General features: G+C 31.7%; 4 protein-coding genes across 4 annotated transcripts in view; 1 reads left to right on the forward strand and 3 right to left on the reverse strand.

Annotated features, from left to right (window-relative positions):
• HELRODRAFT_117113 (hypothetical protein) overlaps positions 1-489 on the reverse strand; it is a gene marked incomplete at its 3' end in the record, with an annotated part of 3,052 nt that extends 2,563 nt beyond the window's left edge. Inside the window, exon 1 of the mRNA XM_009013899.1 lies at positions 292-489. Coding sequence (XP_009012147.1) covers positions 292-315 — 24 coding nt within the window. The 5' untranslated portion in view covers positions 316-489. The remainder of the gene's footprint in view (positions 1-291) is intronic.
• A 3,462-nt stretch (positions 490-3,951) lies between these two features.
• Positions 3,952-5,198, forward strand: HELRODRAFT_183891 (hypothetical protein; the record flags this gene model as incomplete). The annotated part of the gene is made up of 5 exons (XM_009013900.1): positions 3,952-3,959; positions 4,209-4,261; positions 4,426-4,496; positions 4,760-4,957; positions 5,121-5,198. 5 exons carry the CDS (start codon positions 3,952-3,954, stop codon positions 5,196-5,198), a joined length of 408 nt encoding a protein of 135 aa, XP_009012148.1.
• Positions 5,199-6,677: 1,479 nt separating this feature from the next.
• On the reverse strand, positions 6,678-9,126 carry HELRODRAFT_92149 (hypothetical protein; the record flags this gene model as incomplete). The annotated part of the gene is made up of 7 exons (XM_009013901.1): positions 6,678-6,864; positions 6,964-7,187; positions 7,410-7,632; positions 7,985-8,096; positions 8,172-8,268; positions 8,489-8,651; positions 8,876-9,126. 7 exons carry the CDS (start codon positions 9,124-9,126, stop codon positions 6,678-6,680), a joined length of 1,257 nt encoding a protein of 418 aa, XP_009012149.1.
• Positions 9,127-9,402: 276 nt separating this feature from the next.
• On the reverse strand, positions 9,403-12,097 carry HELRODRAFT_183893 (hypothetical protein; the record flags this gene model as incomplete). Its single annotated transcript, XM_009013902.1, has 10 exons — positions 9,403-9,513; positions 9,611-9,727; positions 9,886-10,017; positions 10,170-10,292; positions 10,472-10,561; positions 10,658-10,747; positions 10,972-11,154; positions 11,317-11,480; positions 11,686-11,825; positions 12,027-12,097. The coding sequence occupies 10 exons, from the start codon at positions 12,095-12,097 to the stop codon at positions 9,403-9,405; spliced, it is 1,221 nt and encodes a 406-aa protein (XP_009012150.1).
• Positions 12,098-13,727: the final 1,630 nt, after the last annotated feature.

Here is a 13,727-nt window from a genome sequence, read left to right on the forward strand (position 1 = left end):
TTTTATATATATTTTTTTGTAAATTTTTTTTTAAATATTTTTTATATTTTTTAATATATATATATATATATATATATATATATATATATATATATATATATATATATATATATATATATATATATAATCAGCTTACTTACTTGACATACAAACAATTTAAAAGTAAGTTTAACAATATTAATTACGATCAATGAACAAACTGTAACATGAAGCAAGTAAATAAATTAAGAATGTTTTCATAAAAAAAAACTTTAAAAATTTTTTTTATTGCAATACAGAATAAACATGCACCTGATAATAATTAACTACACACATAAAAAAAAACACAAATATTTTTGGAATTTTAATGTTAAAATTTTAAATTCATAACACCAATTCTAGATAGCAAAAGGAAGAGTTAGAATTAAAAATTTGAATTTATGATACTGGTTACTATATTTATAAAGACAGCAATCAGCAATAATTTAATTTTAAGTTTTAATATAATATAAATAATAATATATTATATACGTATAATAATAATTTGAATGAATCATATATCAAATGCTATATAAATATACATGTAGAAATGTAGGTAGTTGAAGTAGAAAGCAAGAAAAGCCTCTTCACATGAAAACCAATGGATGACAGCAGCTGAACAGGTAGCACACACTTGAGATGACAAGCTGCACAAAAATTTTATTTTAATCTATTTATTTAGTTTAGTAACGTAGTTACTTGAAACGGCAACAAAAACGAAATAGCTTTACTTTACTTGCGTCTTTTATTTAGAAATACAAAAATGATAATGATCAAAAACACACCTTTTTTATAACTCTCGTTTGAAGAAAGTATGCTTTTCTCTTCACTGGAATTTGATTCAACGAACAAATTGCAGGAAGAAAGTACAAAACTTATTAAAACTGAACGAAATAAACCACAAACTTACACCAACAACGTTGACAAAAAAATTGGAAAGAAGACGCCTTCAGACACGCCATAAAGGAAAAGTCGTCGGTCCCGTTTTAGACAATTAGGTTGTAGTTTGTGTAGCGCAAAATAAACTCAAGACGATCAGTTTTAATATTTTTCGCAATACTCAAACCCGAGGTTCATCTCGTTATAAAACTGCCACAAAACACCGCACCACACCTATTTAACTATTTCAAACACTGAACTTTTAATGCATTAAATGTTAGATAGGCAAGAAGAAAACACAAATATAGCAGTTGAGTTATTGATATATCGGTTGTACGAAAATTAGAAGTTTAATTTCGTTATATATTGTCCATTGAATAAACAAATAAATTTAAATGAATAAATTAATAATGGCATTCACACTTCAATCTTTACATAAATATATATACATCACATGCAAACTCATTCACATGCATTCTCACATACATACAGCCAACATGAAGTTATGCATGCATGAAGTTTTAAAATATTATCATTAGTTAAAGAGTAAACGCGACATGATACTGCTATTCATTCAGCAGTAATAAACCGCATTAGCAGGAGCAACCACGTCAAGGTGTTGCAATCTTGCAAATGCATCTGAATCCATCTGATGAAGACGATGATGATGAGGAAGAGGAGGATGTTGATGATACTGTTGTTGATGACGATGTTGAAAATAAGTGTTAGCATCACCCTCATCACAGTTCACGTTCAACATTTCTAAACTTCTATGAATGCTCTTGTTGTGCAGTAACCTCTGCCTTCTATCTGCTGCATATATTTCCCTGGTGGTGTAAAGAGTGTTGTCTGATTCCACTTCCTCACCAACGCCATCATCATTTTCATCATTATTTCCACCTTCCTTATTCAATGCCAACATCTTTTTCCTTTTATCATTGTTCTTCAGTGCTTTGGAAAATGATTTTTTAATGTTTTCTTTTGCTTCATTATTTGGATGAATCCTATTAACTGAATACTGTTTTTGATGTCCACCTATTATTTGTGGTCTTTGGGGTACTGGCAAGAATGGGAGGGGTTCATAAGTTTGTGGAAGGAAAGGCGGAATCATGATGGCCCCATAAAATGGATGTAGATGTTGTTGGTGTAAAAGTTGTTGTTGCTGTAGCAGTTGTTGTTGTTGTTTCAGTAGTAGCTGTTGTTGATGTTGAAAAAGTTCAACGTTGGAGCTGGCAATGTGCAACTGATTGTAATAATGATCATCAGCATTTGTGGAGAAATATTTCTGACCATTCAAATGAACGTTATTGTTATGCAGCTTAACATTTGAGTTGGACAGTTGGTTGTTAGCCTCATGTATTGCATTATTATTATTATTATTCATCGGTCCTACTGCATGTTTCACTGAACGATAGCGAGGACTCTTTCGAGAAAATGCAGCATCAGCTCTTCTCAATTCTGCAGGGAGAGCCCATTTTGGCTTCTTTAGCTCAACATCTTCATAGACACTTCCTCTGGGGACTGAAATTTAAAATACATTGATTAATGATCAGGAAATATTAAACTTGTGACTCATTTATCAAATGTAACATATTAAATATTATTCAGTGAAAAACATAAAAAAAGCTTACTGGTATTTTCTTTCAACTTCCTTCTAGCCACATCATGGAGATCAGTTTCTTTGTTATCATTTTTCTGGCTATATTTTGTTGCTGAAGAAGATGACCCACTACTTCTTGCTGAATGACTCACAATTGAATTTTCAACTATTAATGCCTGAACTTGATTGAACAATATGCTGGCTCCCTTCAACTGAAAAACACGTCTGTCAGTAAAACCAGGGAGTACTTTTTTATTGCAATCTTCAGAATCAACGACTGAAGTTGTGGTAGTAGAGGTGGCTTCCAATGCGAAAATATTACCTTTGGCAAAATATTTCTTAAGACTCAGGTACGGCCATCTTTGCGTTTGCATACCTGAACGATGAAGTACTAATTCATATTTCGTAATCTCCAAGTTTCCTGAACCGAGTTCAGTATTTTTGCAACCATCTGAATAATCATCAGGATCGAGAATTGTCACTTTAAAAAAACGCTGATTCAGAAATTTGGATCCTGTATTTTGGCTTGAACAATTCCCCATGATGGTGACAAATTTTTATTTTAATTTAATAATTAAATTGATTGTGATCCAAGCAGACAGGAGATGAATGATAGATGAGGGGAACTAAATCAATTATTAAGTTATTACCAAATTTATTTTAATTAAATTACTTAAAAACTACGATCGATAGAGGACATTATTCTAATTCTAGTATTGAGTATTCTATGATATGATGCGATTTTACTGGACTTTACAGTTTACACTAGAGCATTATTTAAAATAATAAATAATAAAATGAAGTTATTAAAACAATTTACAAAAAAATGTATTGAAGATATCGGCAGATGAACTAATTAAATAGTATCACTTTTCAATTTGGCAACTGCCTAATCACTAATCGCCGGGAATAAATACGATATGCGATATCAAAAAGCAGATTTAAATTTACAACTTTTCGCACACAAACGAAATAACAGTAGGCAACGAGTGGCATTGGCTATTATGAGGCGCTGACTTCCAATCATCTGTTCTTTGGAATATGTCTAATTTAATTAAACTGATAAATCTATTTATATAATTAAATGTTTTGTTAAAAAATAACACATATGTTTATTGTTGTTTATTTAATGAATATCTTAAATTTATCAAATTTTTTTTATCTCAACATTTACGTATGATGATTGTTTTAATAAATAATATACTGTTAAATAAAGCATTATACGTAACACTGTTTAATCAAAAATAAAAAACTAAAACTACATTGACATTTTTTCCTAGTTTAATAAGAACATTACATTATCCTACAGAAATTTTTAGCATCCCTATTTGAAAAAGGCGGAGTCAGATTTTTTAGAGAAGCCAGACCGGCGCGAAGAAGCTGTTTGTCCTCCATTGTTCTTTCGCTAGTTCGTCAATTTCTTCCTTTCCCGAGTTTTTTCGAAGTTCATCGAAATGGAAGGGTAATTGAAATGATTTTTGTCAAAATAATTTTTGTATTATTATAACTCATCCGATTGTTTATTTGTGCTGAGTAGTTGATTTGTATAGCGATCGATTCGAGACCGGCTCGTAAGTCAGGCGTCGTTTTACAATTTACATGCTGAAATAGATTTAGCTTCAATGGTCTGTCGTGCCATCATTTAAATTTTCCTCAATTAAAAAATGTTTTGTTGGTTCTAAATTTACTTAACGTTCTATTTTTCTTTCAGATCCATCGAAGCTGTCGCTCCTGCTAAAGAATTAAGCACTGAGCCCGAAACTGGTAATTTTTCCAGTTAAATTTTTGATAGAAATTAAATATATTGCCTAAAGTTTTTTAAATTTAGCACCATCCAATGTTAAAGTCACATTCATATATCTAAAGCTAAATGTTTTTATTCTATTGTGAGTCTAGAATTTATATTGAATTGTGTTCATATTTTAAAGAGTGTTTGAAACAAAATGGTGCTTCTGAAGAGCCAGTTGTATCCACAAATGGAAGTGGTGATGATCAAAAGGTCTGTGTTTTGCCTGTAACAATTAGATTATTTCAATATGTTTGATTGTTTGAATAAATTGGAAGTGTACACTACTTTGTTTTTCTCAGATATTTAAAATAATTTTACTATTTTTATTTTTTTGTCAGAATGAAGAACAAACTGGCACCAAGGTTAATTATTGTGTTATTTGTTCATTTACTCTTACTGTCCATCTTATCAATCTAATTTGTAGCTAAAGATTTTACTTTTGTTTCAATTGTAATCTGATTAATAATTTTCAGAGGAAATCTATAGAAGGTGTCGGTGATCATGCTGAAAGCAAAAAATTGAAAACATGTCACAAGGATGATGAGGAGGGTGATGAGGAAGATGATGAGGAGGAGGAAGATGACAGCAAAGATGACGGAGAGAAGGAATCGGCTGAGGAAACAAATGAAGAATGTGAGAAAGTTGACAAAGAAAATGTTCCTGAGTCTGAAGTTCGTTTTGCATCATCGTATGCACTGCTTTGAATTCATGCCTCTTTAATGAGATTTTATTTCTTTTACAATTATGTTTTACATTATATTGTGCATTGTCTCTGATTTTTGTTGCATTACTTAATATTATTTTTTATATAAAATATTTTTGGACACCTGCCAGGACAAATCAGCAAAGACATTAGAGGAGCCAGTGGCTGCCTCAACTGGTGACACTGAAGACCAGGAAGCAACATGTTGAGATGATGTGTGCAATGGTGTTGAAATATTTTTGACATTGTTGCTTGCTGTATGTCTGCAAGAAGTGATGTTGGAAGTTTTCAACATAATTGTTGTCATTCCTATGTTACGTTGTTGACTGTTGTAATATAATATTTCATTTTAAACTTTTATATGCATATTATGAACATTGTCTCACAACTCTTTTATATATATTTATGACAATTATTGATGTTACTACAGTTTTTATAAAAATTTTAATTTTCTGAGTTTATTGTTTTAGGTAGATTGAATGATTGAAACCAGGAAGTGTTTGCTGTTGTATATTTAGTTGATGTTGTTCATTATTCAAAATGGTCTATTCATGATTATGAATTTTTATGTTTTATTCTCTTTATAGTGTATAATTTATTATCTTTTAAAAATTTTACACGGTACAATTTGAAACTACTAGATGTTTTTACATGAATGACTATATGTTATAAAGTGAGACCTATTGCATTCAACGGACATATATATTTGCCTAATAGAATCAGTGTATCTGTGTGCTTATATGTTCATGCATAATCTCTATATGTATGCGTGTGTGTGCTATTTATATCAACATTTTGCATCTCGTTTGAAACTTAATATCAAAATAGTTTTCTTGTTATTTTCATGAGTTAGCTGGCAGGCAGTCTCAGTAGTTCTATAGTTGCAAAAATAATCTCAATAGAGTAAGTTGAATGGCTTTTATTACGCTGATTCAAACAAATAGGCATGATGCGTGTGTTGTGATTCGTTCGTTGCCATTTGTTACTAATTTATTTTCATGAATAGAGTAATTGTACTGCTCAATAGTTCAATATGTAATAGATAATGTGCAGAGCACACTGGAGAAAATTTTTTATCAACTAACTTTTATTAATATGATGTTTTTTATAAGATTGAGCGTGCCACTGTCAGTTAACCGCAATATCATTAAAACGTTAAATGGACCCACCGATTTTTTTTTTCTTTCGGTTATTCGGTCACTTATTTTTTATCACTAAAATCACGTTTCGTCGATTGCAACGTATGTCGCATTCCTTCATTGCTTGCAAGTTAATGTTTCTGTTACGACCATTGAACATCACTACATTATTGCACTGAGGTTAACTTTACATTTACGTAACATATTATTAGCATCGTTACAGTGTATTTTCATTTGTTGAAATTTGTTCATTCTCAGATACATTAAAATATCGTTTTGTATGACTACCTGTGGTTTTGTTCATTTTAAATCAAGGGGTTTACTATTTTCTATTGATCTTTTTTATACGCGCCACGTTCGAATGTGTCGTGTGCTGGTATGTTTCGTTTGCAGAAATCAATCAGCCGTTTTCAGGGCGAATTAATCATTTAAAGTATTTTTATCAAATAGAAAATGAGTTTATCTCAACTCGATGCAACGTTTGAACTGAGTTTTCCGTGTATTGAATTCGGTAAAAATATCTTACGATTGTTAATAATTATTAAATTGTCAAACGTCGTTTTCCAGTTTGCATTTATAAATTTCCATGTCAGCCATGCTTTTTTCCACATGGCATGCCTTGTCCAGTTTCTTTCTGGAGTCCATGCATTGCTGGTCGACCCTTAGTGCAAGCATTTTCCTATCCAAGTCCTCCTTCAATCGGAACATCTGCCTTTCTATACTGTCCATTGCTTGTCTGAATCGGTGAGTAGTTGATTGAATAAATTTTTATTCTGTCTGATCGCCAATTTGAAATCAAGTAACGATCGTTAGTGAGCAAGCCGTTTCAACTTACTGTGCCTGACATTTCTTGTCCTTTAGTGACGCCAGTGTAGTTTCAAGCTGGTTGACTTCATCGTCGAGGCCGTATTGAACATCATCCCTACACAAATCCTCTTCCGTCCTGTACAACCTGTTCTCAAGACGCGTGTGAGCCAGCTTCAGAGACTGGACAGACCTCGCTATCGTCACGTCCAAGCAACGAGTCTCCGCTTCCAAATTGGCAAGTTCTTCTTCAAGCTGTCACATCACATGTATTTCAATATCCATTTTATAAGTTATATATTTTAATTTATTTAAAATTATTTAAAATTATCAATTATTTTATAAATAAAATGTTTAAATGTGTTCACAATAAGTTGTACGTAACTAATAAAATCATTTACTACTAGCCTTTGTGTTGTTATATACCATTTTTTAAAAATAAGAGACGTTGAAATGAAATTTAAATAGAATGAATACTGTTTTCTTTTGGAACTGGCTCTCTTTGATTGCCAGGTTCAAGTCATGTATCCTCTTCCGGAGTGCGAAGAGAACGAGAAGATTTTGTGAGTAAACGTCGTTTGCAGCTGCATGTCTCACGTTGTGAACGGTGTTCCGCATGTTGGCTGACTGATGCACAGTGGCAGTTGCAAGTTCTCGCAACATACAAAAGACTTCCTCCCATTGTTGGATGTTCCACGTACTGCCGATGATGATTGGTCAGGGGTCACATACTTATTGCCCTACACACATAATCCACTCTCGTCTCAATTCCTAATTAACATCCATTGTTGATATATCGCGTGCTAACTCGAGTTTTCTTATATAAGTGGGATACGAGCGATTTTAATTTGTCTTTAATCACTCAATATTATTAGTTAAGCCCGAGTTAATATGGTTAGGGCACCGAACACATGGTTTTAAATGAGTAAAACACATTGTCTTGCATGTATGCCATCTTTTTATACCAAACATATATATTGAGTATTCAAAGAACTATCTATAAAAATTTCAGTAGTTAGTTGAGAAATAATTTGAAGCAAATCTTTGCAAACTTCTCAGCAACTCTGGTTGGATCAGGCTTCAAACTTATGTCGGGAGATGTTTCAGTCAAGTTGTACTGGTTGATATCTATGTCGAGCGTTAAATTCTTTCTTTGCAGGTAACCTGATTTATGATCACACATTTGAATATTTTAGAAATTTGTCGTATCTAAAAATTTATTCCAACAATATTTCAGACCAGAGAGTTTGTGTCTAGTTTCCTTCATAATGCCCAACTGTTCAAACAATTCACTGATCTTGTTCTGAAGTATCGTCTTGATGGAGTCAAGAATCATCTAAATGTTATATTATTTGTTTCTTTTACTCATTATTTTATTACTATTACCATATGGTATTGCAGTATATTATATTAAAATAGTAGTAGAAAAAATGTGAATGAGACCCATACGAACGAGCGCGCAAACAATTGTACACGGCAGACTAACAACGACAAAGAGATACAAACAAAAACAAAGAGATATAAAAAGACATAAGTAGATACAAAGGCAAACAAACCCTTTCTTTATGAAGTTCATCTTCTACTTCATCAACCACGAGATCAATTTCTCTCCTTCCTTCTCTCCACACCAAATTGTCCAAATTGATTTGAAGCACTTGATAGAACCAGGCTTGCATTCTTTCCGTCAGTTCCTTGCTCTCATTCAGCTGATCTATCTCTCTGTAAGCAATGATAACGTACATCCGTATTCATTTTTGTTTATACCAATTTCAACATCGATTTGAATCAAATTAAATTTTACCAATCGCTCAATAACTGACAACTATACTTCAACGTATAGTCAATTCACACATACTTTCCTCATACTAGAACTAGATACTACTAAAATTTTAAGTGGAGTGCTAACAAAACTTTCAAATTGAATTGAAAAAACGAGCACCTACCCGTTTATCATTTCAGTTTTTTGTTGTATAACGTCTTTGACGGTTCTCAGTCTTTCAACTCGATCGACCAACCTCGAGTTCGAATCCGTCTGATCCCATTTTGTTCTATTGTTCGTTTCGTTCCTCAGATAAATGGAACTTTCGAGAACATCTCTGCCCGTCAGTCTCGTCCTCTCGGAGTTCGTCCAGTTAGTGTAAGAGCGAGTGAACCAATCGTTCACTGAATATCGCGGAGCTTCCTTCTGACTCATAATTTATTAAATTTTGTTGTAACTACCTGAAATCACTATTTGTGAAGACCGCTTATTTATAAAATTTGCATCTCTTTTTAACCACGTTTCAACGAACAACCGTTTTTTAAATGTTTAAAGCAAAGGAAGTTTGTAAACAATTTTTTGCGTCATCAAAACAACGAAACAACGACATGTAAGTATGTTTTAAAAAAAATGTTTAACATTAATAGATATGATGTAGGAATAATTTTTTGTTAACTCGAACATTAATGATTTGCTACCAATGCAAATAAGTCAGTTTTTGATGGCAAAGAACAGACCCCACTTTTGGTCTCCTTTATCACATCTTTTCAATTTGCTCATCCATCCATCCACTAATGCCCGATAATCTGATTCTGTGAAATCCTGCAAATATAATTGTTCAAGTGTTTTATCATAGCATAAAGATCTGCTCATCAATCCATACATACACAGGCACGAACGCAACAGCCACGTAACTAACTTTTAAGAATGCATCCCTGCTGGCGACAACTCTTTCAATTTCTTTTCGAAGGATATCAACGAATTGATCTGTTCTATCTTGTGCCTGCACTCTTTCGAATCCAACTTCTTCCAATAACTTCAAAGTAGAAGAATTACTATTTACTGATTGGAGCTACATCACACATTTAATTTTTCATCATCATCGTTATAACTGATTAACATGTCTCCTTCTAAATAATCGCGATCATCATCCTCTTCATAATCTTCACAATCTCCCTTATAAACGTCTCTCACCTTTCCATATCTCTCCACAGAAAGCAAAATATAGCCTCTTTGTTTGACGTAAGCTTCAAAATCATCGGACCAGCTGTCTTGTGTGCAGCAATAATCAGAAATCAGCAACCTTCCGCCTGGCCTCAACCATTTCTGCTCAAATTCAATTAATTTATTTCTCTATTAATCATTAAAGTAAATCAATCGACCGATCCAAAACTGAATGAATCATCATACAAACGAAACGATGTTCAGCAAAATGAACACGACGTTTCTGAATGTGTTTAATAAGATGAAAGACGAACGTGGAAGAGAGTGAACAATTTCTTCTTGTCAGAGATGTGCAGGATAGTGTCTCTTGAGTAAATAACATCAAACGATTCGCTCTGGAAATTTCTTTTTAATGCATCACAAACTTCAAAAGATACCTAGTGAATTATGTTGAGAAATATCAGCCAACTAAATTGTGAAAGGTACAAAAAATTAATTTATCCAATTAGATTTTTATTTTTAAAATTCAACTAATGACGTTACAGAACACAAAATATTCATACTTCCAGTCAAATGATTTGAAACATCATCAACCAATTGAAAGAGCCAATCTAACATTATTGATATTTTTTTGTCTAGTTCTTTCCAATGCTATGGCCACAACATTGGAAGATAAGTCTATTCCAGTAACATTCACATTGAATTTCTGAAAAGAAAAGATAAAGAGAATAAAGGAATGAAGAATTATACAAATTTATGATTAACATATATATCAGACAAATGAGCATCATGGAAGATGCACCTGAGCCATGTAGAATGCTCCCCCGCCGATGCCTGAACCAACATCCAACACATCTTCGCCAGCTTTCAACTTTAACATTTCAACAAATTCCTATTCAATTTAAAAAAAAAAAATACTTTAGTAAATTTCAATGAATAAATATTGAAATGAATGGAGGAATAAGAAAAGCAGTTAAAAATAAATCAAAATTGAAAATTATTGTACTAGCTAGAACACTAAAAACACATGACAAAATCTTTGAAAAAACTGCAATTTAAAAATCAAAATATAAGCAATTTAAAACTAAATAAATAAAAAATTAGTGATGTACCAACCGTTGTAGTATCAATGCCTCCAGTACTTATGAAGCCCTCCCCAAATATTCGCTCGTACTTGAGGATACCATTGAGTGTGTACTGATTTTTGTTTAAAAACTCTTGCAATGTTTTGAAACCAGAATGTTCAGAATTCAGTAGATGCTGCTCTTGTGGTCCAGTTTTTGTTAACAACCAGAACATCTGTTGTGGTTGTCATTGTTATTAGAGACATTGAAAATGATGCTGATGCCACAAAATGAGACATTGAAACATTTTGAATCAAAAATTATTCATTTTTTTTAACTGAAGTGCACACAATGTTGTGTACTGTTAGTCAAAAAAAGCATACATTAAGATCAGCACCTTGAAAGAAGACTTCATCTGAAAACTCCGGGTCACCTCGAATGCATGATGATGTTGGTGTGGCCCATCTTTCTCAGTTGGCATTTCTACAATGGAGGAACATGAAACTGACTCAATTGCTGAATTGTAAAACATGACATTTCTTCTTATTTCTTCACCATTTTCTGCTTATATTCATTTTAATTTTAAATAGTTACCAGAAAAATAAATTCAATTTCAAAATGTTTAATTGTCATATATAACATTTATTTTTAAAAATTAAATGAGCATGTGTTACTCTCATGAATATTATACATATCCATGGTTACTATATTATTTGAAATGATAAAAATAATGGTCTATAGTGCTGAACATTTGTGATATACTAACCAACTTCACACACAGCAGAGCAATCCTCACAGAAAGCATACTTTCCTGAAGGTTTCAGCAAGTTCAAAACTTGTTTTAAAATCTTCAGCATCTCATCATTGGAAGTTTTTGATAGCAGTCCACAAGATAAAACATAATCACTAGTCAAAGAAAATTTTCAGAAAAAATTTATTTGATATTCATCAGTATAACTATAACTTTTCTCAAGTAATAAAATAAAATTAGACAAGTGGCAAGCAATAAGTAATAAGAAGTAACAAGGAAGGTTTTTATTAAGAACAAATTTTAGATTTAGATTGAATAAAGCAAAAAGTGAATATGAACTTGAAGTAAACCATTACAAATTGCCAACAGTTGAGGCTTTTAGGTTCTGCAAGTCAAGAGTTTTCTCTTCCATCACTTGACAGTTCATGGCCTTCTGCCATTTTCCCACAATTCTGCAAGAGTGAAAGCGAAATTAAATGACCATTCATCGTTGAAGTCCTTTTTAATTAAAATAGGCAGATATTTAAAAATAGATCATATATTTATTTATATTGCTTAAAAAAATCAATAAGTGTTCTTGCTTCTCGGCTCCCAGGGCAAGAATCCGGCAGTTCTGAACTGCGGAAATATCTGAAAGAAGTTCATCAAATCCATTTTCTACAGACGTGCACATAATTTGTTGGTAATTTAACTATAATTTTGAACAAATCTTCTGAATTATATTTTACGTTTACTAGTATTAAAAAAACACCAATTTGTTGAAAATTATTAATGGAGGTTAACCTTTGGTTTTCTGGTTCGATCAGCTGACGTGACAGTAATTATATAAAAATTAAATATATTTTTGTAGATATATAATATACTAGTATATATATATTAGAATAATATAGAGTAACAAGACTATACGGTAACACACATATATTCTATGTAGTATATATAGTTTTCATATACTAGTATAATAGAGAGAGGGTAACAAGAAACAAGAAGCATAAGTATTTTATCAAATATTGCAACAATTATGTCTATACTCTATACTTATGTTTTATTAAATTGAAATTCCTATGAAATTCTATAAATAATACGTTAAATTAAATTTTAAGATGAGTGTATAAGTGAATGAGTGTAACGGCGTAAATAGTCTAAACTTGTACATATTAAAATTTAAATATTGACTTTCCTTAAAAATTAATCTTTATTTGCGTTCTCAATAACTGGAGTAAATCTCTAGGTACATATATATATGTTATATTCTTTATATATGTCTAGGTAAGAACGAAACTATTTTAACTTATATAATGAAGCGCTAAACAATATAAAAAAAAATTATGCATGGGTTTTTCCAACTGCTGGGGCCCGATTAGGCGGTTAACAAATCAATAAAAACGTTGGCCGAACATCGTAGGCGGCCGCAACATTTTTGCATTAAAATATAAATTTAATCAAATTGCAAATAAAATCAATTTTTGTTTCATCCATTTTTAGCATTAAGATAGATTTTGAATTGTCCAGTTGTCCATAGTTTTGTTTTACTCAGTTATATTAATTTAATTTTTAATAATATTAATTAATTAAATAAATTTTAATAAAAGTTGCTTAATGCTTGGTAATAAGCAGAGGCTGACATGTGTATAAAAATCATACAGTAAGTTAAGTTGAAATCGGATTGTTAAAAAGATGAAAAGTCTTATTTCTGCTTACATCTAACTTACTATTGTATATTTATAATTGTTGTTGATGCAAGAACATGCTGGCTGGCTGGAGTTGGAGTATGAATTTTTTATTATTATGTGTTGCACTTCTGTCCAGCAGCACCATGATGATGCTGGTGGTATGCTAAGCAGTGGACTGTATGCATGTTTGTATGTGTAGGTTGCATAATGAATGTATAATATAATGATAATCATAATGATAATTTTATGGTGTCTGTTTACTGTCCATCTCTACCTGCATAGAGACATCTGGCCAATTTTTCAATTAATATTACATACAATTTATTGCAAACTTTTTAAAACATTTTGCTTGAAAAAGCTGGACAGATATATGTGAACAAGTTGGAT

Source organism: Helobdella robusta (genome assembly GCF_000326865.2).
Source record: "Helobdella robusta unplaced genomic scaffold HELROscaffold_123, whole genome shotgun sequence".
Lineage (NCBI taxonomy): Eukaryota > Metazoa > Annelida > Clitellata > Rhynchobdellida > Glossiphoniidae > Helobdella > Helobdella robusta.